Source organism: Ammodytes marinus (assembly GCF_949987685.1).
Source record: "Ammodytes marinus genome assembly, chromosome: 8".
NCBI lineage: Eukaryota > Metazoa > Chordata > Actinopteri > Uranoscopiformes > Ammodytidae > Ammodytes > Ammodytes marinus.
The window spans coordinates 6644898-6671282 of NC_137212.1; the positions used below are offsets into that span (position 1 = coordinate 6644898).

Genomic DNA, 26385 nt, shown 5'->3' on the forward strand with positions numbered 1-26385 from the left:
AACATTTCATAGTCATGTCATGTTGGTTAGAATGTGTGTCATTTGCACTCGGATTTAAGAAGGAAAACATGAGCTAGTGTGGTATATATTAAGCCAAGGCAAGAGGCACTTCAAACAGAACACCTCACACAAACAGTTAGCATATTTCAGACCCTCAAGCAGAGTGCAGCTACTTAATAATCCAGGTCTCATTAAATTCTGCTGGGAGGGTGTTACTTTCCAAGTTAAGACACACTGTACTGTCTGATAAAAAACACTGTCTAGTAAGTTGTGTTGGCAGTGACACATTTATTTTTACATCTACATCCCTATATCAAAAACTTAAGAAATATAAGACGTATTTTAGAAGCAAACAATAATTAAAACAAATTAAAAGATCAAAATGTAACAGAATGAAGATAAGGCATATTATTTAGACAGGCACAGATGTATAGAAAGGCACTATGAAGAAAAGTATAAAATAGAAATGATGTAGGGTTTTAAGTAGCCATATCTAAAAGGGCATGTTCTGCAGTATGTCATAGTGTCTTACTGCAGTACGATCTCATCCATTGCTGGTTAATTCTAGAAGAATTTTTCGATTTTTAACTAGAAGTTTTATCTTAAAACCACTGGTGGGCTTTGAAAATGGATTTGTCATTCCAGTGATTGAGGGGGTAAATTGTTATTAGAACACAAATCAAAATTAGCTAAGTCTACAGGACCCACTCAGTGCTGAGTTGACCTCTAAAGGTCAATTGGCAACCACAATGCCTTCGCAGTATCGAAAGGAATGGGAACAGAAAATACACTAAAAAGTTGTTAGAGATTGTAACTCCATTATCACTCTGAAAACCTGCAGAATAATGATGATATTTTAAAGTGACGGGGCTGTTGGGGGGCTTGGGAGTCAACAGTGTCTCACTTGTAGGTCAAATAATGGCACATTGAACAACGCCACTGAGTCTGTCCATTTAACATTGTGCACGCTCACAGTGGCTCTTTCTGTAAACAGCTAGAGGTTCAATGTGGCCCGCAACGTTCCCAATCCAACTACACTAAATTGATGAGTAAACACCAATGCCTAAAGCTCTGTGAGACTGTTATAGTGTTTGTAGTCAAGATTGAACACAAATGTCATCCTTAGTTTTGCAAGTATTTGCTCATAAACCGAAGTACTGTATATGCTTTTGAGTCGCTGGCAGCACTAGATGATTAAACTGATTGGATCACCACAGTCGTGCATCCTTTTGTGACCACAAACGTCTGTACCAAAATATTATGGTGAGCCATTTTAAAGTAGTTGAGATATATCAGTCTTAAACAAACTGGTGAAAACGTGTTGTGTGGCCTAAATGTCAAGAACAAATAGTTTATGTCTGAATTGTTAAAGCGTTGTACTTTTATGCTCCTATCTGAGGAAATTTGATTTGACTGTGTATCGTCGTGACAACCCAATAGTGGAATGTAGAGTGTGTGTGTGTGTGTGTGTGTGTGTGTGTGTGTGTGTGTGTGTGTGTGTGTGTGTGTGGCCATGCGTGCGTGTGTGTGTGCGTGCGTGTGGTGAAAACAGCGGAGTCTTCAACTGTGTCTAGAAATGTGAGTCTACTGTGACCTGTGCACCTGTACGTGATTGTTTTTTTGTTGATCTCTAGGCTATAATCGAAATATTTTCTGCCCTATACTGCATTCCTCAGCTGGCTATATGAAATGAGCTCGTATCCTAGGACCCATCCTGGTCAGGACAGGGGGGGGGGGGAGAGAGAGGGGCTGAAGGCGAATAGCTACCAACTAGCCTCGGGGCATAGACGGATAGATAAGGGGAGAGAAAAAAAAGAGAGAAAACCTTTAATCTGTACAATCAGACATCAAGGCTAGGAGGGACTGATCCTCTATCCCTGATGAGTAGTGTCAAGCATATAAGGCTTCTTCAGCAATTCCTTCCCTCGTCCTCCTCCAACAAATTAACCCTGTGAGATTTCAGATTGGAAAGCCGATGAAGTGAGAAATAGTTCAATTCAATTTCTCCTACTACACTATGGTAAAATATACCCCCATAAATATACAACACATTGCTGAAAGCGGTGAGATTGTGCCCATAATATGTCTTCAAATGACTTGTTTTATCTGACGATTGCTTGAGAATTAAACAAGAACTTATTCTGGAAGTCCATTTAAGCAAAAATCCACAATTTCCACAATCTTAAATGGAATATGTGCTGGTTTTCTTATAGGCTTCTGGTAGGTTTTTTTTGTAGGTTTTTAGACCGCTGCACGAACCCAACAAATTATTTTAAGACATTGGTATGTGCTCTGGGTATGTGATGGGACATTTTAAGCAATTTTATGTCATTAGAAAGATTAGTTGACTTGGAAAAATTGGGAAACAGACGAGACGATATAGACAAAAGCGGCCAGTCCTCACATTTGAGAAGTTGGTATGTTGGCGTTTCAAAATGACAATAAACTATGTATCAACACTGTTTCTGGTTAACATTTTTTTTCTTTCAACTGATTATCTGCATAATCAAATAATTGTTCCAATATGTTCTGCATAGACTTCTGTGGCACAAAACAAAGTGTCTGTAATAGGGTTTTGTTTCTCAAAAATGCATTCCTATAGTATGCAACAAACCTCATGCCAGGACACTATTTCTTCCCCGTCACATTGAATAAAACACAACACAAAATATTTCTATGGGGTTCACCTTCCAGTACAATGATAGGTGAAGTTTTTAGACTTTGAAATGGGACATACCACACAGCCTAGCATACTATAGGCTACAGACTGCATGGCTGCACACAAACAAGTCCTCTGTGTGTACTGAACATTCAGTGAAACGAGTTTGGCGAGTTGGTCGTCTTGTACTGCCCCGCTCCCTGTCTTATGAGGGTTAGAGGGCACACAGCAAAGAAAACCATTTTTTTTTGTTTTGCCAGGAAAATATTCTGACATATTGTGAACAGCTGGGAGAGGACAATAAATAAAATCAAAATGAAACTATAGCCTACTTCATCTTTTGGTGACCTTTCTGGACTTTCAAACTGACATACTATTTTCTTGAAGCAGGTGCATTGTTGATCATTCCAGTTGTCAACTCCTCCTCCAAAATACTACAACAAGTCGTCACAAACTTACCTTGCCCTTCAGGTCGAGGATAAATATCGCCGACGCCGACATCTTTGGTGGAGAAATACAAATCCTGGAGAACAAGAAGTGGCGTGTGTGATATGTGGGTCTGCAGTCTGATGTGGGTCACTTAAGGGGAGTTTTATTCGCTCCCATCATCCTCCTTCCTCCTCTCCTCCACTCTCTCTACAGTGGGCTCGTGGAACGAGCGGCTCGCTGCTTTTCCGGACTGAACTATCAAGCGAGCTGCAGTGAAGGAAATACAACTTCCGGTGATAAGATGGTGTTTTTTTTATTTTTATAATCACTTTAACTACCAATTGTGTAAAATATCTACATTTACTCATGTACTTCAATCTAATAGACCCATTTAATGCTAGTTTTACTTTTTGATATCCTAATTTCTAAATAAATATGATATGCAATATGGTGCATCTTAATAGGCTAATATAGGGGAGACCGGGTCGGTTGGCACACAGCTGTCTCCTGCTCTTTCGAAGGTCACAGAAACAACATGTCTCCTTGTATTAAAATGTGAGGTCTCTTTAGCTGCACTAGGTAGCCTACTATTTTAAAACTTCTCAGTTAACCACACTCTATTACAACTACTTTTGCACTTTTAAGTGTCATTTTGGAAGAATTGAAGTTTATTGCTGTTTTACATTTAAATAAATAAAAATACTGTATGTTTAGCTCAACTTTGATTATAATAGTAATGATGATAATCAAACATGATAGGCCTACTTGATTTAATAGGCCTACGAAACTCCTTAAAGGGGCCAATCTTCAGAGGTATTTCTATTATTGATCATTTTTGATGATACTAACTTTACTGTTTCTTAAATTCAGAACCTGTACATATAATAAAATATTTGTATATGTTAAACGGGCACTTTTTGATAAGAACTCCACAATATGCCTAACCCTGTTTATATTTGTAATCTATGATTTAAAACAATAAAACCAACATAATCGATATTGGGAGAGATTGTTTGTTTGTTGTTTGTCTATTATGCATACCCACAATAGCTATAATTCTTTTTTTAATTGCTTTTATTTTGAAGGTAAAATCGCTTTAGTTCCGGTTTCGCTACTGCTCATCTGTGTGAACTTGTCGCTTGGTGTTTCCGGGTAAGAAGCCTCGCCTGACAGCTTCACACAGCCCTGTCAGAGCGCTCTCATCAGCTGGACGCTCTCACGGGGACCCAACGCGCCCCGGGGCTCTGGTCGAGACACTGTGTCGAAACTAATTAATGTTGTTGATACACGATGTAAAGTTTGAAAAAGAACAAAAGGTGAGTGGGAGGATTCCATTTTGTGACCAATGAGGCGAACGCCAGTCAAGACTGTTCAACCTCAGAAGTTAGAACATCCAGTGTTTGGATTAAGAAAATATAATTGACACGTGCAGATAAATCCAGGTGACACTTTGTCTTTGTTTATTGAGGTCACATTAATCATAATCTTAGAGAGCTTACAGTAGGGCAGCACTAGATTCATGCAAAGCCCCAATCTACTTGTTACCATTCTAAAAATAGCAGCTATAGGCCTAAGTGTAAAATAACTAACAGCAAATATAGGCTTATCCTCTGACTATAATTGAACCAGCCTATATATTCTATACAACAGTAGTCTTAACTTTTTTTTTTTTTTTACTTTTTAAAAACCTGTGAAAATAATTTTGTACCAAGGTTTTGACAGAGCAAAAATCAAACTGTACAGTGGTGCAGTTACAACACAATATGGAGAGATGTAAATTGAAATGTGCATTCCCATTGTGAGGCAATTGGTCTGTCTGAAATCTTTGTTATACAGGAATGAAAGTGACCACTTATCAGAACATCACAGTGTATGTTGCTACTCAGAGCTCTCCATAAAAGCCCAAATGGTTTTCAATCATATTAAACACTCATTCATATTGTATCTAAACCTATTGCTTGTGTGTCACAGTCAAAACATGACAGTGCAAAGTGAAATGTTCCTGTTTACAGCTTATCTCATATCCTGTGCTCGGCCAAAAACTGTCAACAGATAAGATGATTGGTTATTGCTCGTATTTACAAAAGTACCTTTGATTGTCACTTGAAAACATATAATGACTTTAATAGTTACTGCTGTCAGTATATGTACAAATAAGGCATGACAAAAATCACTTTATTATTGACCTAAGAATATTCTGAAATGTTTTTTTATGGTTCCTCACATTGAGAAACTACTGCCATTACGATGCAACTCGCATATCGTGCTTCCATACTCCTGAGCACTGGTATTTATTTTGTTATGCTTTTCTCAACTTAAAGCTATAGTGCTTAACTTTTTCATATAAATGAATGACGGTTACATTCAAGCCATGCATTGCCAAACCAGTTGACACAAAGTTAATTAACCCTATCAGCTCCACAAAAACTCTCTGGTGTTGCTCCCCGACACTGCGCAGGATCTCAGAAAAATCTCAAGAAATGTTTCATTTGTACACATGGGGGGCAACAGAAGTTACCCACTATAGCTTTAACCAATGTGTAGCAAGTACCCACTTTGTGATGTACATGGACAATAAAAAATCATAGAAAAAAAAGGGGGAAAAAAAGGTGGGAGTGGAACTGGTGAATCAGGTTTTTTTTCTTCACAATCAGATTAGAGTACCATAGATTTAGACAGTGTCCTTTCTAACCGATGGTGAATACTATTTCATCCATCTCCTCCTCTGTGTCCTCCTCTGTGTCCTCCTCCATGTTCTCTGCAGCTCTCTCGGCCCTCGCTCTCTCGCTGGCCGGGATGTAGTTGTCCTCGATGAAGCCGTCGTCGTCTTCCTCGCCCAGAGGAGGGACACAGTGAGGTCTGACTCTACGGCCGCCCTCCATCGCAAACTCCACCTCCAGGCCTGGAGACAGGGGGAGACAACACAGCAGATGGGAAGTACAATAGGGCAGACAATCATTTAAGGTAAGTCCTACAGTATAGTGTATGTCACAGTGTTGTTGTTTTTTTTTGTTGTGTCATCAAAAGGTTATGCGCTATGTATCTCTGCCCTGTATGTATGAATTAATAAGAAAAAAGTCCTATACAGTATGTCCTTCTACTATGGACGGCTGGGGCTGGGAACAGTCACATTGTGTAGAATGCACAGCCATGTAATGACAGTAAAATATTAGCATACTCTTGTCTAGGTGTAATGGCAAGAACAGTCTCTCTGTAGTTTGGTGCTGCTAAGGTAGGCCTACTGTTGCATACAGTTGGTTTATTAGAGCGTGCAAATTCTGTATTTGTATTTTATTGTCAAGTGACACATAATACTAAACATATCCACTAGCGTAGCTTTAAGCTGTCCCTGAACACACTATTGCAACGATGAAACAGCTATTTTTATTGATGTTGTTATTCGTTTTTTCTGTATTTTAATATTAATTCTAGACATATTATTGGTCTGTATATGTATGTCAAAAAATGATACACCTACAGCCAAGGAGAAGTGGTTTAGAATACAGAAACATAAAACCTTGGTAAACTGGGAGGAAGTTGAAGAGAGAAACAAAAGTATGACTATTGTTTTTATGATAATATGTATGATAGTAATGTTGAAGTACTACTGTTTTTCAGGCTGTACACACTGAGTATTACATTTATATAGCATCACTTTTACCTTCTACCCAAATTAAATTATAATGTTTTTGTACATTATGTGTAATGGTTTATAAACCCACCTGTGGGGTCACACTGGCTGACATTGTCGCTCTCCCTCAGTCGTGTGTGCCTGTAGCTGGCCAGGTAGCTCCGGATCACCTGACATTTAGCCAGGATGGCAATGATGATGGAGATGGAGATGGCAGTCACAAGGACGGCAACCAAGAACTCCCACTTCGGGGATTTATATTTGCCGGGTGGGCTTGTCAAAGTGTCTGCAAGAGAGAGAGAGAGCAAAATAAATCACATCTCACATAATCTGTTATGGTTGTGAGGCAGCCTCTCGTGGTTCGATCATGAAACTGGTATTTTAATCCATGTTGTTATCGTGGTAAACACCGTAAACTGAGCCAATACCTCAGTTCAGCCCCAAGTCAATTCAAACATTTAATCTACCATCGATTACTCCCTTTACTAAAACATATTCATCTTTATTCTGATAAAGATCAAGGCTAACAAGTGTCTGAGCGCAGTTTTCTGTAAATAAATGGATGGTCTCTTTTTGACAGGTACTCCCGATTCTTACCATTTAGTGTTGTTGGCGGTATTGCCGTAGACGCATTGCCATTGAATGAGTCCATGTTTTAGCAGTATCTTATGCGGAGTGACTTCTCCTGTGTGGCTTAGTTTGCCTTACTTTGCCTCTTTGCATGAAACCATGGATCATTGGTATAAATGCTACATTGGTCAATCAAAGTATTGTGACCTGCTAATTGGGAGCCTCTCTCGCTCTCGCTCTCGCTCTCTCTCTCTCTCTCTCTCTCTCTCTCTCTCTCTCTATCTCTCTCTCTCTATACGAGATCCTGATGACTCTTGAACTCAAAACTGAAGTCGAAAAGGAGGTTTTAATTCCTTCACCGGCCGATGTTTGGGAAGTTGTCAAGATGGTTTGTGTTATATTGTCTTCAGCAGGTAACAGTTGGATGGGATGTGAGGGGATGGTTGCAGGGCAGGCATCTCCCCAGATGAGGGAGGTAGATGTCTGGTATATATGTTAACCAGGAGCGGGGTTAGACCTTCAGAGCTCCACTAGGTGGCAAGGTTGAGTGACGGGGCAACCATGGATTCAGTAACAAGTGGTAGGCAGCTCTGTTGTCCTCTTTATGGGTTCAAATGTGAGCCAGTGTCCTCTTCATGCAGTCAAATGGGGCTGGAGGGAAAAGGTGAAGGAGAGATATTGGATAAGACATAACATCTTGAAATCTGAAACATTTAAAATATTTTAGTAGTATAAGTAAACTACAATACCCCCATGTCAAGTGTGCATTATATCTTTGAATTTACTCTGGACTGTGTCAGTAAATACACATTTCATAACTGAGACACACACACAGTGGGGTGGCAGTGGCAAAGTGGGTAGGGAGATCGCCTCAGGAGTGCAGGGTCGGAGGCTCGATTCCCTGCCTACCCGCCACATGTCGAAGTGTCCCTGGGCAAGACACTGAACCCTAAATTGCTCCTGTTGGTTCAGAAAGCGCCTTGCATGGCAGCTACTGCCATCGGTGTTTGAGTGTATGTATAAAATGTGTTAAGATATGTGAAGCGCCTTGTGACCCTGGTCTGTGAAGGGCGCTCTATAAATAAAGCTTACTTACTTACTTACAAAATAACAGAACAATCAGATGACCTTAGTAATTCATTTAGTGTGTATGAAGAAGAGTTTCCATGTGGATAATTTAATTCTAGAAGTCATAATTGAGCCCAGGCTGTCAGGAGCGCGGGGGGATTTGATCCACAACAGGAAAAGTGTGTCACAAACAGGAAGTCCCACATACTGAAGGACCTTCCTCCGTAGGTCTAGCTGACACAAAACACTGGTAAAGTCATTCCCTCTGTGTGTGTGTGTGTGTGTGTGTGTGTGTGTGTGTGTGTGTGTGTGTGTGTGTGTGTGTGTGTGTGTGTGTGTGTGTGTGTGTGTGTGTGTGTGTGTGTGTGTGTGTGTGTGTGTGTGTGTGTGTGTGTGTGTGTGTGTGTGTGTGTGTGTGTGTGTGTGTGTTCACATATCCCTGCATAATTGTCTTTTCATATAAAGGGAATGCAGATGGGTAATACCATCAAATATGTCTAACATTAGGAGACCTTGTTTTTAATGAGAAAAGACCCCTCTTAGATTGAGACAAGGGCTCGCTAGCTTAGGTTAGCAAAAACTGGAAAACAGCTAGCTTTGTACTGTCGAAAGATAACAAAACTCCACAACCAGCACTTGTAAAGCTAAATAATTAACACGTTATATCCATACAAGAAGAAAAAGTAACAAGTAACTCCCTGAAGTCTTAGCCACCAAGCCAGTATCTGACTAGCCAAACAAAAGTAAAATGCTTAACAGCCAAAGAACTGCTATTTTTTTTTGCTATTTGACTCTTTACAAAAAAGCAATAGAGCATTTCCCATAATGTGAAACTATTCCTTTAATGATACATTTGTATTGTAAACCGCATTGGTCCAACGTCAGAATGTCAGTGATGTTTTAAAAGGTATGTTCCAATATGTTGTGCACAGGAGCTTGTGTTTGGCAGAAAGAGGACCTTTGTCTACAGCTATTTGCAACTTTGCCAGATATTTGCATGCATGAGAGTAGGCCACAGGTTGGCTCCCTTTGTTGACAGTAGAGCTGTGAAGATGCAGTCGGACAAGTTCCCTGTGTACTAACCACTTGATGTTCGACATGCTTTGCTTGTACATGTACTCTTGATGTTTTTGAACAGTTTATTGATAGATGTTCAAGGTCATTCATCTGAAGGATATTTTGATTGTATTTCTTGCCCTGCCTCCCCTTTTGACTGATCCTTTTCTAGTGTACTTTTCTTATTATAATTTTTAAGTTTTATTTAATTTGGTAGATGTAGTAGGCCTAATGTCAAATCAAGCTTAATTTCGTATTTAAATGTTATGGACTAGTCTTTACATGTGTATCGCTTTGTTTGTACATTTGCTACATTACTTAAGTATAACAAGTCTCGGGTTGTGTGGATGAAATATTTTGGGCAATATGCTTATTCACTTTCTTGCTGTGAGTTAGACTTGAACACTGATAGCACTCTCATGTCTTTAAACTAAATACACAGTAAGTATAACTACAGCCAGTAGATAGTTAGCTTAGCTTCCCACAAACACTTGACAATATGAGTCAGTTGTTGTATCCCTTCGGAAAACGTATTAGTGCAAAGACATGTTATGGTTTTAAGACAGGCGGTGAGTTCTGGCAGTGTCCACTAGTTGCCTGGCAACCTCAAAGTGATGACAAAAGAGGAAGTTACTGCGCCCAACCAAGAAATAGTTTGGCACATAACTGGCCTTAAAAACACATCTTGTATTGATTAAGCATTTAACATATTGAATAGTGAGGTTTAGATCTGCTGGTAATCTGGTTATGTTACTTTTGGAATGTTAATATGTTGTTTTCACCAGCCTTTAGTATTTGTGCTAAGCTAACTAGTTTCCATGTTAATAGCCTTTATTATATTATTCTAATGCAGCCATTTAGAAAACGCAAATGTAGACATCTCGTTCACACTGTTCGACTGTTGGACCTTAACCTACTTAATTTGGATCTGATTGTGCCTTTAATATGTTTTTCTGTTAAAACCTGCCCACTTTTGGGGGCACCCTTAGCTCAGTTGGTAGGGCGTCCCCAGCAGCAGACCCGGGTTCGATTCCCGCCCGTGGTCGTTCTCTGCATGTCACTCTCCTCTCTGCCCCATTTCACTTCTGTCTCTCTGCACTATCAATAAAGCGTAAAAATGCCCAAAAAATATATATAAAAAAAAAAAAAAAATGCCCACTTTTTTGCAATTATTATTATAATAGTTATTTTTTACAAATAGCCGTTTTGTGTTTAATTGACTTGAATCTTGAAATAAGCTACCGATATATTTGACCCTTACACGCTCAAATGATGGCTCGCTAGTCTTAAAAACATGTAAAAGTAATTTAGAATCTCATCCATACGGTCTCCTACGCTAAATTGAGACATGCATCTCTTTCTCTCTTTCTTTCTTGGCTCTGAAGTGATTTTTCACAGTAAGACGGGTCAGACTGCTGCTGCCATTAGGGCCTTTTCCTTTTGGTGTCCTAAAGCTATTCTCTTTGGGCAGTGTTGGCTGTAAACACACCGACAGGGCTGCCTTTATCTCTTTCCTGTTCTGTCCTCACACACAGACAGAGCACAATGAAATACACTACACTACAGTTAGGGACTTGGAGCTATACCAGAGAAGCCTGGGAGCGAAGGATCTATGTGTGTAGATAGAAGTGTTTGGGAAGCTCTGCTGTGCACTGCTACTGTATGTACATTTGTTTGCCTTGAATGTGCGTCAGTACGAGGCCGCATTTGCATCTCTGTCTGCAATAGTCTGCGTTTGAATATTATTTTGAAAAGAAGCCAGGAGTCAGTTTGTCTTAGTCATTCTCTGTTTCGGTGCCCCAAAGTGTGGCTTGCGTGTCAGTTTACAGACACTAATGATGGCCAGAGGGTGTGACTGTGAGAATGTTCTTACTGTCATCACACTGCATTAAACATCCAAAATATTGTTGGAGCGCAATCACATTCCTTTTGAACAGACAATTTCACCGTTAGCGATTTGTATGGCTTGAAAGTTGAGTTGATGCTGTTTGAGGTGTGAATTTATGCAGTGCTGAAAAATCCGTAGATTTGCGTAAATAGTGTGCTTGAGTACATCTTAGGGGGCTGATTCATACAACCTGATACTTCTATTTATTACATTTCATGGGATAATACTGTAATTTGTCCTCCACTGCATTTATTCAACAGGTGTATGACTTCTAAACCAGTTGTTCCCAACTCGTCACATTTTAGATGTCTACCAGTTATCAGCAGACAATACCTGATTCTCCCTGTAAACCCTTCAGGTAGTTTAAGGGCCAAAGGGTCCTATATTTCAACAACAAAGCAAATACAAAAATTCATGATAATCTCCACATCTGTACGGTAGTTATAACCAGCTCCATCTTGACCAGCTACAAAAGTAAACTACTTGTGCAGTGATGCAAAACGATTAAATGATCTCATATTGCAATACTATTTTTTCACTTGAGTAGAATTTTTGAATTACCTAGTTTAACTTGTAATGAGTATGTTGTCATTGTTATATTAGCAGTCTTACTTAAAACATGATCTGAGTACCTTTCTATACACTGAATTAAAGGTGGAGTCAGCAACGCTTGTTGTCAAAATCACTTTTTGGGAAAATCAGTGAACATCTCCTCACGATCCGGTACCTGTCTGTACTGTGCTTTCACTGATAAAAAAATATGGTGTATTGTATGGGTGTATATGGTTTTGATACACAGCCTTTAGGCTCTACAAACTGGTATGTAAACAACTGTAACACCATGCAACATGCCTCTTTACAGAGCCTAGGCTGTGTATTAAGATTGGATTTCATTCAGCTCACACACAGTACGTCCAGGTTGAGGAGATATTCCAGCTGGTTTTCACAAAAAGTGATTTTGACAACAAGCGTTCTCCAGAATTGCTGATTCCACCTTGAGAGAGCTTGATTACATACATTTTTTTCTACGGATTTACATCAAAGTGCCTTGAGAAACAACTGCTCACACAAAATGTATTGGCTTCATTTAACAAATCATACTTGACTTAGCAAGCATCTCCCCCCCACCCTGGTTAACATAATCATAAATATTCAGAGCAAAATCAAAGAGTCGCCCTTGACTTGACCCTTGCCTCAACAATCCACAGAGCCTCCCTCTCATCCCACTGCCAAGACCTGGGTTTGTGTCTCGCCTTGAACATGTGTGGAGGAGTCAGGTTGGGCCATTGTTTGTCCATGATAATAGCTTTAGATCCAATAGGGCGGCGAGTTAAAAACCAGCTGTCAGAGATGTTGTTTACGAACGTGATTGTTTCTATCACACACACACACTGTAAATCAAGCTCCCATACAGAACCGGTGGAAAATCATTTAGTATGAATGCTTTGATTAATGATCAACCTATTGTACTGTTGTTTGTTCCACTTTGAGATTAAATTGAAACAAGGTCATACTAGTGCCGTCAAATGTCATGTTTGGTTTATGCCTTTCAGCCCTGCAATAATGGCAGTGTCAACAGAGAGGGCCACGGGGACACAATGAGTGAAAGCCATGCCTATCTAGTAACGTTTGGCCAATAAAACCACATAACCTGCATAGTGAGTGACTGTGATCTATGATATTTGTTATTTGAAGATTAGCTTCCGCACCTGGCTCATTTGTCTCAAATGCATATTCTAGATCTGAATGTGAATGCATGCTGCTCAGAGAGTGGAAAGATAATAAACAAAGAGGGATGCTAATGGTGCGATACTGTTTGGGGTAGAAACATCATGTGAACAACTTGAAATTCAGGTGTAGGCAGGAAATGGTCTGGCTACCGGATCATTGAAATGAAAACACTTTGGCTATGTTTCTGTATTGAGAAAGAATGCCCATCAACTGCTACAGCACTAAATAACTGCACTATAGAACCATTTATATGATGATATTGATTGTCGCGGTGCTCAGAATTATATACATGTCAGTCATGTAGATTTCCCTCGCAATGTCAAAATCACTTTATGTCAAAATCAGTGGATATATCCTCGCGATCCGTAACTGTGTTTGTGCTGAAAAAAAAGGTCCAGTGTTAATACACAGCCCAGGCTCTGTAAAAGGGTGTGTTGCTAGCTATGCTGGGCCCCCTTTGTGTACAACATCTTTGTTGACATACCAGTTTACAGAGCATAGGGTGTGTATTAACACCAGATATTTTTCAGCGGACACACAGTACGGACAGGTAGCAGATCGTGAGGAGATATTCCCTGATTTTGACCGAGAGTGATTTTGACAACAAGCGTTCTCCTGAATGCTGACTCCACCTTTAAAGGAACGATTTTAAGCACATTACATTTTAGCACATGATTTGGCAATTACTGCATTGCCAGATAACAAGATGAGCTATAACCCAAACAAGACATTCATATGATCTTTACTTGGCTCATACAGTCTGTAGACGAGACTGTCAAAGCTCCCAATTTAGAAAACCATTTCCATAATAGTTATTTAAATGCTTACCTGTTCACCTGTGCATGTAGTTCCTTCTATCTTCAGCGAGTTCACCTGTTGTCTGTCCACGCTCACATTACACATCAGCCTTTAACTACACTTTTCTTTACTTTGCCTGTAAAATGGAGACATGCTGTGCAAAGGTTGGCTGACAAGTTAATGAGTTACATGGTAAATAAGGTGTGCTCTCTCCCGCCCACTACCGCTCCCCTCTGGCCAATGGCAAAGCAGACCTGGTCAGAGACGAGGCTGTCACTCAAACCAGGAAGAGGTAAAACTCAACTTCTGAGCAATATGTTATATTGGGATTTGTAAGTACCAGTGTGCAACCGTATGGGAAACTGTGGGCAACCAGTCAAACCTGCTTTTTTTGCAAATAAATGGTCTGTTTGTGTAGATACAGTTACACTGCGTAATCAAATAATCTTGTTTGATGTTATCTTTGTGAAGCTTCTTCCCCAAGTGTGTGTGTGTGTGTGTGTGTGTGTGTGTGTGTGTGTGTGTGTGTGTGTGTGTGTGTGTGTGTGTGTGTACTTGTCTAACTATTTTTGTGAGAACCAATTTCAGTTTAAAACTAGTGCTGTCAAGCGATTAAAATATTTAATCGCGAGTTAACTATCAATGTCATAGTTAACTCGCGATTAATCGCGATTAATCGCATTTTTACCTATTCTAGCCTAAATGTCCCTTGATTTCTTTTTGACACATTATTTTTTCTCGTTTTAATGCTCTTATCACACCCATTCTCTACACCCTTGTAATTCAGTGTATTTCTTCTAAAATATCATAATTTGCAATTCAGTGCAAATAGCCCACAATGTAGGCCTAGATCCCCCCCACCCCTAGAACAGCATACACAAACATAATTGGAACTTATTTTTTTATTTAAAAACCAAACCATAAAACAACATAGGCTATATCAAACAAATTAGTATTTAGGCTAAATTAAACTTGTTGTTGTAGGCCTAAATGTTTTGGGAGTCTTTCATCCACGCACGGCTTATTGGAGTGGACACACTATACGCTTGTGTGTCGGACTGCCGGTGGGTGCCGGGTGGTTGCCATGGCGCTGCTGCAGCCGAGGCAGTCGCCCTTCGTAGCGAAAAATAAAGTGAAAATGAATGACTGGCGGCTGCCACCAACATTCATGGAGGTTTTGGTGTGCGCGCAGAGTTATAAGTAAGACTTTTGCAAATGACAAGCTTTCTTTACTGTTCTTTTTCCGCGAAGTCCCAGAGTCACAACACGGAAGAAGCTACTAGTGAAGCAGCTGAGCTAGGAAGTGCTAGGTTCCGGTTTCTGCTTCAAAATAAAAGTCAGAATTGACTTGACGTTTAGTCGTTTTGCCAGTTAAATTATTTTAATGTGAAATTACGCTGTAGGACATGTTCCGTTTGAATGAACAGTAACTTACCTGCGAGCCAGGTGTATAGTTTGTGGTGTTTCAGTTGTTCTAACATTACTAGTTGATGCAACAGCATGAGAAAAAACCACAACGTTTGCTAGACCATGACGAGCGTTAATCGCGCGATAAAAAAAATAACGCCGTTAAAATGGGTTTGCGTTAACGCCGTTAATAACGCGATAAACTGACAGCACTATTTAAAACCTTAAGAGTTTGGAAAGTGAGGACATTTGGCTGGTTCTCCCTTCTGTGTATGCCCTTAAAGGGTTGTTGAGGGTTAATAGGGCTTACACAAGGTTTATGGTTCATCTATGAATGGTTTAGGTTAAGGTTATTGTAAGAGTTGGAGTTAGTCATTTAGTTTTGATGGTTAGGTCCTCACTAGTAATGCCGTACAAGTGTGTGTGTGTGTGTGTCTGTGTCTGTGTCTGTGTCTGTGTCTGTGTCTGTGTCTGTGTCTGTGTCTGTGTGTCTGTGTCTGTGTCTGTGTGTGTGCATGTGTGCATGTATGCGCCTGCATGTGTTTGCATGTGAAAGTGTAGTCTAGCCTCCCAGGTGCCACGCCTCGCTTTGTTTAACTAAATTATGAAGCCTTTTTTCCCAGGTCCCTTTCTAGATGAGTGAGGAAATCAGACAAGATACACTTTGTAGCGACATTAAGGAGTGTTTGTTTATTTAAGACATACGGCCGAGGGGAGGGAACGGACCCTCTGGTGGCTCTGAAAGGAAAAGCCAGGTGACCCTGAAAACAATAGGGCCACTTCCTAAGCACTCGGCAGCGCTCCCTAGCTCTTTACATCTCACTCCCTCACTCCCTTCCTCCCTCCCTCCCTCTTGCGTGTTGCAGGATGCTTCGGCTGCATGTCTTGGGGGCAGATGGCACGGACTGGGATGGGTCGGGACACTAAAATGATAACTCAGCATCAGCCCAACGAAGGAGAAGTAGTAGGGGTTTCCCACCGTAGTTAACAGGGACAGGGTTTGTTGTGAAAGTTCAAATGTAAAAGTAGACTCATAACAGTCAATATGGGAAAGCTTGGTCATTGCAAAAAAGTATGGTTGAATTGGGATAACGACGTCGCTAATAGAGGTGAATGTGGATTATAATAAACATGCATTAACAGGTTTTATTTGGCCACCTGAGGGCAGCAGAAACAAGCAACTAACCACTCACATAGTATTTTTTTTTATCTTGTTGGCAAAGAGTTGCATAATAAAAAACCAAGCTAACGCAAGGTAACATTAGCGTTTGTTTGTGTTCATCTGATGTTGTTTTCAATATTCACGTATTGCCCTCCACCAACTCATGGGAAAAAAATAGTTACACTTAAGCTGCCAAGTGCCCCCACTACAGTATTCATTAACTAGCCACGCACTTTGTCAGCTGAATATGAAAATATTGATGGTAGCAGCGTTGACTCTTTACAGGACACTGTGAAAAGATGTTTGGGAGTTCAAGAACTTTGTAGTTAGAGAAACATACAGATGAACATTTAGACAGCTCTGAGAAAGTTATTTACAGTAAATTCAGATTCATCAACAGCCATGGACATTTAAAGTATCTAATGTCAAATGTGTTTCTGTTAATGTCTTCAGACCAATCACAGATAACGTCAACAAGGTCATTAGTAGCACTGGTGGATCAGACTCTTTGGAGGAGACCAGGGACTTTCCTCACTTTTTTTCTTCCATAGGATGTTTACTGTTTGTCTGTTTCAGTGAAGTGGTGGGGGTCTGAGGTCAGGGCCCCTCCTGGTAGGGGGGACGATGTGATGTGAAGGCCTTGCTAAGTCCTTTTAAGAGGAGGGAAATAACAACACGTGCCGCGGCGCACATATAACAATGGACGGTCGGACATGAGGAAGAACTATGTGACAAATAAGCCTGTGAAAGGGCCATCAGTGAATCATCATGAGACAATCCACAGTGTTGCAGCAGGCCGGAAGCATTGGCACGGTTTTCAATTTTTTTGCTCTTGCTTCGTGTGGAATTCCCTGCTGTCCCCAACCACCTAAGTGTAAATTTTACAAGGTGATAGCCGCGCACATTGTTCAAATTTTTTCCTGAGTTTGTGAGTCCATATGTGGCCCTCCATCTGGAAATGTGATAATGCGAGTGAGGGTCTCTGCACATCTGCTATCTGCTAAACCTGTTAATAAAACGTCTGCAATTTTATTTAAATCCCCACATTATCCTCCGAGTGGTCTTTAACTGTAACGACTTAATGTGATGCTCTCTAACATGGACTCTAATTTCATTAACCGAGGCGTCTTGGGAAATTCTGCACACACAATCAAAATAAGGCCTTTTTTCGTGTTTTTCACTCTGATGCCACGACCCAGTTTCAACATAGGGGTCGTTTAAGTTTCATTGAATTTAATCTAATATAAGAGTTTCCTGACTATAAGTGCTCTGCCGTATAATATTACATACACAAGCACTAACAAGCTGTGTGGGAAGGCCTAGTATGAGTCTGTATATGTTTGGCTTGAGCCCCTGCCACCTCTTGCAGGTGTAATACTGCATAGACTGTATAACATGAACATACACTGATACTATCAATAGGGTCTCCAATTCAAGAGTAGCCTATGTTTATTTTTTCTTGACATTTTTTCACTCTTCAATCTGAATGTATACCACTTAGTCAAACATATACTGTATCTGAAACATAATGCTTGATACATACTTACCCACAAAAGCATTCAGGTCCATGCCTAATGACCTGCTTGCTTCCTCCGTGAGGAAAATGATTTATCCAAATGGCGTGTTAATCAGTAGTCTCTGTTACCTAACTGTTTGTTTTGGATGTCGTGGCTGTGTGAACACACTCTTAACAATACGCTGACTGATAAAGTCGCTGTGGAAAAATGCACTTCACAAGCACAAACACACAAACACACACACACCCTCCCTGGCAATGTTAAGACGACAGAGCTGCATTAAAATAGTCCAAGGCTCACTGAGTTATACAGTGCCTCTGCCTGGTAACTGTTGGTCTGCTCACTTGGGGAGATCCGTGTAAAAGTCAAAACATGTTTAATAAGATCCAACTGTGCGATTTCTTCAAACCCCTCCGTGAATGCCGTGAGAATATTGATGTGAAAAGTGAGAATGCTTCAGTAAAAGGTTCTGTGAGGAATTTGTGTTTGAAATGTCTTTCAAATGTGATAATAATGATACAGTGTGACAGACAGTTACTACTACCACTTTTTTTTTAGGTTTGGCCTGCAAAAGAGATCTATATCTGCAACTCATTCTGCAGGTGTTCAATCTGTGTACAGTAGGGAATTGTTTAGCGTTGCACACACGATACCTGCCTTAAACCAAAAACACACATTCTGCTGTAGGCTTCTGGATGGAACCATTCTCACATATTTGGATGAAATCCACAAGAAAACAAAAAAAAATGTCCGTTTATATACAGATGCTGTAGTGGTCCGTGCAAGGACCTTGTCTATAATACAGGACCGTGTGCAGCTGCGGTCTAAAAAATGTTTTGTTCACACTGTTATAAAATATTTATATTGTGATGGTAAAAAGAAGTGTTTTTTGCATGATAGCTCTTTGTAAAAAAGGACAAAAGCCAGTCTTTCCATCCTAAAGAAAATGGGAGTTCCAGCTTTTGGCTTTCATCCTTGGTAAATGCATAAAACTGCAAGAATCACTTTTGTTTGAACTTATGCCAGAAAGGTACATTGACACTTGTATTATATTAGGCAGCAAGGCAAAACCAGTAAATTATTTTCTCAAACTAATGCCCTTGCATTTCATTGTATCTCATTTGAAATTTAAATCCAATCAAATGCAAAGTGAAGAGTGGATTTCCTCCAATGGTTTGCACTCTTGGCAGAAGTATTGCATGCAGACAGAGCAGGGCTGTTGCATGTAAAGAAAATGTTTTAAACCAACTTCCTCAGTGAATGTACACTTTGGCACCGGCAGCCTCCCACTGATGGGAAAGAGAACCTACACGGGCTGCAAAAGTGTGTGTGTGTGTGTGTGTGTGTGTGTGTGTGTGTGTGTGTGTGTGTGTGTGTGTGTGTGTGTGTGTGTGTGTGTGTGTGTGTGTGTGTGTGTGTGTGTGTGTGTGTGTGTGTGTGTGTGTGTGTGTGTGTGTGTGTGTGTGTGTGTGTGTGTGTGTGTGTGTGTGTGTGTGTGTGTGTGTGTGTGTGTGTGTGTGAGCTGAGCAAACAGCTATCAGACAGGAGCCGGGACCCCCTCCACCTCCACAGGCCTTTTCCTGCCTGTGGGGTGATTCCTGCCCCTGCGCTCCCTTCCTACTTCCTTCACACACATATCAGCCTCCAGCAGCAGCACCTCTTCCTGAGTCTGGCTCAAGTTCTCTCTGGACACCGCGGACAAAGCAACAACAGCTCATCCATCTCTCTTTCTCTCTCTCTCACTCTCTCTCTCTCTCTCTGTCCCTCTCTCTCTCTCCCTCTCTCTCTCTCTCTCTCTCCCTCTCTCTCTCTCTCTCTCTCTCTCTCCCTATTTTTTTATTGTCTTAAACTTTCACTTTAAATATCCCCTGAATTCCCTGAATCCATTTAAACCTATCACCTCACATCATTCCCCCAGTCTTCATTTTACCGCATTGTTAAATCATATACTTCCGGGGGCCTCGGTATAGTAACTATTGTCTCAAGGCACATTTGGTGCAAAAAAAATCTCTGCTTGTGCATTTTTTCCCTTTTCTGCCTTTCAGCACGGCACTCCCAGGGTGTTCTTCAACTTCCTTCAAATAAAACGCCTATGATCCAGAGACATGTTGGCTCAGTTCAGCAGCAACCGCTCCCTTTCCACAATTTCCTTGATACCCCATGTTCCGATGAGACAGATATTCTATTTCTGCAATTAGGATTTTTCGCAGCGCTCACTTGCATAATTATAAGCAATGAGGATAACAGCTGTTTTATCTACTGACAACGGCTTGAAAAAAAAATTAAAATCAAAACTATGTTCCCGGCCCTTTTATTCCAATATTTCCTTTTTTTATTGATTTGATAGTTTGGGCCATTTTGTTACAAAGAATGTGGCGCCTTTGTGTTTTTCAATCTGATAGAATGAGAGCCATGTCCAGCGCAATAACCCTGAACTGCAGCCAGAACTATGACCTAACCAGACACAGATGGATGCAAACGATGGGTCTTACAAAATTCCCCCTTATTCTTTTGGGAGCCATATTCAATATTCAAAACAAGCGGAGAGGCTCAGGTTTCATGACATTCACCTTCATAAACAATAGACAATAATTGCAAAACCATCTCTCCTGCTGTGGAAAATATTAGCCCCCTGTCCTTCGACTTATCATGCTGTGTCTGGACTGTCTGAAATCATGTTGTCCTACACTGTCCACTACTGCAGGGAACCATAGTATTTATTTTACTTTACTTTTTTTTTTTTTTTACACAATAAACTTACACTAGAGGTCGAGTACATGCTGTTATGATTAGCACTTCCTTGGTCTGACCCAGAGGCTTTCCATAACACCATTAATGAGGTGTGTGTGCGTGAGTGTGTGTGTGTGTGTGTGTGTCGTTGTGTCTGTGTGTGTACAGTACATCTACCTGTGCTAAGGCCAGCAGTGGGTCAACATTTTATCAACATTCCCTGACTACACGGAGGGCTTGTTTGGTGTGGGACTGGGGCAGGTCACCCTGCTATGCGTCTGGTCCTGGACCCACATCACCCTGTTCCCCAGTCCCAGTGCCTCAGCCTCACCCCAGGGCACAGAGAGGGAGTCTGGGGTTGCTGTGGAGGTCACTCAGCCTCGCTTCAGGCCTGTGTTTTGTTTTGATATTTCCAATGTGGTGGTTCTTTTTTTTTTCAGTTATGGAAAATGTTGCTTTGTTTCTTGTTACATGGGTGTGTCTGTGTGTGTGTGTGTGTGTGTGTGTGTGTGTGTGTGTGTGTGTGTGTGTGTGTGTTGCGTGCGTGTTTGTGCATGCAGACATAAAGTTATATGAACTGTAGGACAGGCCTGGGTTTACAGTATACACTATTTATCAGATGGTGTAGTGTAAAGTTGATCAAAGCTTTCATTGTTACTTTTAAAACGTGATGTTAAACCTCCTACGAGGAACTTTGAAATAGTTATGAAACAGTCACATTTTTTTAATGCCTTTGCAAGGGTATGATCTCCCCGGCGCTTGGACAAAACGATTTACGGCAAGCAGACCGAAACCAATCCTGTCTTTATGAACGGTACTAAATCAAAGTGCTTTACCATCTTCATATTACTGTTATTATCATCATATGAATATATAACCTCTTTCTTTGTCTCTTTCCCTGGCTACCTAAACAAAGGCACGTGTCAGTGGCATGCGTTTGGATGTTGGTGTCGTCAAAACACTACTGCTTTTGTCCAAAGGGGCCGCTAGAATAAAAAAAGATATACCCAAATAAGAAAACTGGGAAGTAAACACATAAGTGTCACACAATTATCCACTAGCCTTTTGAGCACCAGTTGTATTGTGTCAGTACAGGTACAGTTGGTAAACTTTAGTGATATTTCTCAGACTCATTTCTTATTAATGAATATGACGCTGACTGCTCTGCTATCACTGGTTTTGTCTCTCAGCTAAATCCAATCCAAATCAAATCAAATCAAATCAAATCAGTTGTATTTGTATAGCCCAATATCACAAATATACATTGGCCTCAGTATGACACCCTCTGCCCTTAGACCCTTAGCTCGACTGAGAAAAAACTCCCTATAAAAAACCCTAAAGGTAAATAAAAAAGAAATAAAAAAATTCCTTCAATAATGGATTAAAAAAAATATTGAAAAAGACCTTAATGTGTACCTATGCTTTTAACTGTGTTAAGGAATTGTATTGATTTGAACTCAGAAGAGACACCACAGCTTATGGCCCAACGACATGAGCATGTTGGTTCTTCCCGTCTTAGATTACACTTAGTGAGATCCTTTAAAACATCCACAAGATCTAGGTATAAACTGTTGACTAAATGAATGGTTCCTGTTTGCCTAAATGGATAAGCAATTGATGCCTGTACTTATTTTGGGAGGTGGAATGTTGGCTCAAACCTTCCTCCAACCCTAAAGATTACAAAAAATTCCTCTGCCTTTTTAAACTCCTTTTTATGTTTCACAAACACCCTTGATTTCTAATGTTCTCTCTTTTTTTCTATTAAATAGTTTATGTTAACCACTTTGAATTGCCTCTGTGTATGACATTTTGCTTTCTGAATACAATTTCCTTGGTCACAGTGAGGAAACTAAATGAAACATCTCGAGATCATTTTCTCCAGTAAGATGAAAAACACACACGCTGTAGCTTTTCCAGAGGCCTTGGATAAAAGAGCATTTTCAAAATGAACATTAAAAACAGTCTTGGCATGCCGTCCTGCTGCCAAGTTAGATGGGGAAATGGTTAAGGGAGCCGCACTGCCGGGATTACCTCAAACATGAACTCCTACTGATTGTGAAAGCTTCCGATTAGCAGCTCAAGACATGACAGACAGGGATAACAGGGCTATTCTGTCAAAGCCGTGACACAGGTACAATTTGTGTGGCAGTATAAAAATCAGCAAGAACAATTTTTTTTATTTAAAAATGGGATGAATTAGGCTTGTGGATATAACAAACAGCTGTGTCGTTGGCAAGGAATGAGTGTATTTTCCCTTCAGTAGTGCTGCCAATTTCTGACATTTATGTTCATCCTCCTCACATTAGATTGCCTTTATTTAAGCAATTCATTTTTCAAAGAGTCCTGTGATGATTTAATGCAACTGATGTGTGGAGCTGGGGAACTTACAAAACCAGAATGTCCTTCCTTTAAGTCCCTTTATGCTTTTTTCCTTGAAAACCCTGTCATCAACAGTACCCATGATCAGATAGATTTCATATTTAAACCTCCTTTGAGGAACTTTTAAATGTTCATGAAACAGTCACATTTTTTCCCTCTGATGATCAAACGTTACCTGTAACAGCAAACGAGACCACAAGCGAAAACTCTAATTTTTTTTTTAATAGTTATTATTTATGCCTTTGCACAAAGTCCAATCTCCCGGGAATTCAGACAAAAGGATTTACGGCAGGCTGGCCGGAACTTTCTGTGTTCATGAACGGCACTAAATCAAAGTTCAATAAATCCGCTTCACCATCGTCATATTAACAATACTAATTTTACATAGTCCCAAATACATTACCTTATCGCGGTGCATCCGACTGTCTCTCTCTCTCTCTCTCTATTTCACTCTCTTCCTAAGCAAATATATGCGCCGCCGATGTCATCAAACAACAACCGGTTTTGTCCAAAAGTGCCTCTATAATCAAACAAAACTGAAAGTTCCTCATTTCAACTTTAACTTACATTCACACCTCAAACTAAAAGCCATGGGAGCTTGACATGCTAGAAACATTACATATTCTGAGTACTTACATTCTCCTTTTTTCACATTTTTAGATAGTTGCTGTCTCTGTATATGTCTTTGGTTAACATTGTGGCTTGAATTGACCATGAGGTTGAGAATATTTTCACAAGGAAAGACTTGTCTCACCATTCTGTAACAGTGATGGTTTAGCTGGTGGAGCCTCAGGAAACGGGAGGGATGGAGGGCAAGTGCCACTCCCACCAGGACTTAAAACCTGTCAGGAACTCACTTTCTATCACCCTCCCAAAACTCTGGTGCTCTGAGAGGGTGCGCTCTGTGTGTGTGTGTGTGTGTGTGTGTGTGTGTGTGTGTGTGTGTGTGTGTGTGTGTGCGCGTGCGCGTGCACGTGCGTGTGCGTGTGTGTGTGTGTGTGTGTGTGCTGTTAAGGGGTGAGGGATAATGAAAATGATTTCTCCGAACATGTGTTGTTATGTCATCTAGAGATATATTATATTACAGAGATAAGACAATATAGCACATACCATATTAAACACCTCCTGCTGTGTATCTTATCAAAGGCACACATCTGTGTGTGTGTGTGTGTGTGTGTGTGTGTGTGTGTGTGTGTGTGTGTGTGTCAAATAATTCCCCATAATTCCATGTGTTAATCCATCTGTTGCAGATGTGTTCCCCTTAAGGTTATTTAAACTGCCGTTCTTCCTCGTGAGAAAGTATATCCAGTGGAAAGTGACAGGAAGTTTGGGAGAGAAAAGGAAGTGACAGGCCACAGAGGATGGGAACCAACGTCCCATCTGTCGTGAGCTGAACACACTCCTGTCTTCATGACAATTGACCAAGGAGTTGGTTTTTCTTGTATACCCAATGTATATGTGTGCTGTTTGTGTGTGTATGTGGTACGTTTTGTACATATTTGTTGATGATTCATTTGCACACCTGCGGGCTTACATAGGCAGATACAGGTGGTGACGCAGCCTACATAAAGGGGTCACAGGTGAACAGCTGGGTTCTTAAGAACGGAGGGAGCCACATCGTTTTTAAACAATGTGTGTGTGGATCATCTGTCTTATGTCTAAATGTTTTCTTCTTTTGTTTCTGGTGAACGAGCGTGTCTTTAAATCTCAACCATGTGTAATTTTTTGTAGATTTTAAATAAAAGTGTTAAATGCACACTCCATTTCAAACTTCCTTTTACACCACCATCCCGTAGTTTAAATGGATTTCCCTCAAGTTCCTTTCTTGTTAATCGATAGCCACTACAGGTTGATTATCCAAAATCATTCATTCATGCCCTCTTGTTTGTTTTACTTTAATACTATTTGGAATTGGTCGAAAGTCATAGATTGTGACAACGCTACATCAATGCTTATGTTTTTATCTCACACGTCATTCTTGGTATTTGTTGGACTCAGATTCATGGAATTATGTCCCAAAGTCATGGAGATGTTATTTAGTCTGGACCAAAGGGATAGTTAGACAAATATGTATTTCTATGCTCTGAGCTGCATCCCTATAGCATTGCTTGAAAAAAAAAAAACCTACCAAAATATTGATTGTGGCATGACTTACCATTAAAACATATTTATATCCACAATTAACCCACTATCAGAAGCAAGGCCATGAGAAGTGCACTGCCCTGTTCACATAGTGGTCACATTCAGAAAGAAGAGGGGGAAATGTAGCTGGGTTGATAACATGCCAACCTGTCAATTTGTCAACATGTGCTGTTTGGAATGCTCCTCACTTTACAAAAACCCCGATTAACCATATGAGAATGTAAACACATTCACAACCACCATAGAATTAATACTACAGTTATCAAGGCACAAGAGCTCTTTATCTTTGAGGGAAATCCGACTTCGTAAGACGGAGGTTTTTAAAATTCTACCGGCAACGCTCTCACACATGTTGTATCGCCAAATCTGTCTCTGTGTCTGTCATCATCTCATTCACTCTATATCGCTTAAAGCCATATTCTCTCTCTTTCACACACACACACACACACACACACACACACACACACACACACAAATGCTCATGTAATCACACTTTCAAGCACACACAATTCAGGTCTCTCTAGGGCTCCACGATCCCAGGGAAAGGCTGTCTTTATCGGACAATACGGGGTACGTTGATTTTAAGGTCAGGGGTTCATAACTGCAGTAGAGGATAACTCGAAAGGGGGGGTGATTTAGTGGGGGCCTCAGAGGTGTGAGTGACACCCTTGCTTAGGCTCCCAGGGCCCATAGCAGGATCAGTGCGTGTGGAGCCGCGCCAACTTGCCACACAATGAGAGGAAATGGGAATTTAATACAAACTTTCTCACAAAGTCGCAGAGAACTCCCGCCTCTGTTGCCGGTGTCACTTCCACCTCCTTCACTTACACAACCACAACAAAATGTCAGACACAAGTGGAACATGCCCGGGAGTGTGCTGCTGTAAATTGTAGTGCAAAAGGTTTGACACCATTCAGTCGAGGTTTTTTCCCTACAATCTTTTGTTTTACCACAATGAGTTTTCTCAATGGAGTTAGTGAAATGGTATGCTGAAGAGTAGCAAATGTCAACTATTTAAAGAGCCTGGAAACCTGATCTAAAATAGTTCAAATACATATGTATGATATTAAAGTTGGATGTCTCACAAAGATCGGATTGAAAATAAATGTAAATAAACTTTACACAGCTTTTTTTAAAACAGCTTTTTTTATTGTCTGACCATTTGACATGCCTGTGTGTGGGGTGGCAGTATTAAACGGTATCCATGTCAACAGTCAG

At 40.5% G+C, this 26385-nt stretch overlaps 3 protein-coding genes across 3 annotated transcripts in view; 1 reads left to right on the forward strand and 2 right to left on the reverse strand.

Annotated features, from left to right (window-relative positions):
• The window catches only part of ap1m3 (adaptor related protein complex 1 subunit mu 3), a 28846-nt gene extending 25552 nt beyond the window's left edge, over nt 1–3294 (reverse strand). Inside the window, exon 1 of the mRNA XM_080032471.1 lies at nt 3119–3294. Coding sequence (XP_079888597.1) covers nt 3119–3160 — 42 coding nt within the window. The 5' untranslated portion in view covers nt 3161–3294. The remainder of the gene's footprint in view (nt 1–3118) is intronic.
• A 1300-nt stretch (nt 3295–4594) lies between these two features.
• Nucleotides 4595–13987, reverse strand: cUnh1orf210 (chromosome Un C1orf210 homolog). The gene is made up of 4 exons (XM_080033090.1): nt 13861–13987; nt 7317–7940; nt 6811–7005; nt 4595–5990 (listed from the first exon to the last, which is right to left on the reverse strand). Exons 2-4 carry the CDS (start codon nt 7369–7371, stop codon nt 5776–5778), a joined length of 465 nt encoding a protein of 154 aa, XP_079889216.1. The 5' UTR covers nt 7372–7940; nt 13861–13987; the 3' UTR covers nt 4595–5775.
• Nucleotides 5941–26385, forward strand: part of tie1 (tyrosine kinase with immunoglobulin-like and EGF-like domains 1) — a 45817-nt gene continuing 25372 nt past the window's right edge. The window contains exon 1 of the mRNA XM_080032469.1: nt 5941–6052. The gene's annotated coding sequence lies outside the window, so the exon portion shown is untranslated. The remainder of the gene's footprint in view (nt 6053–26385) is intronic.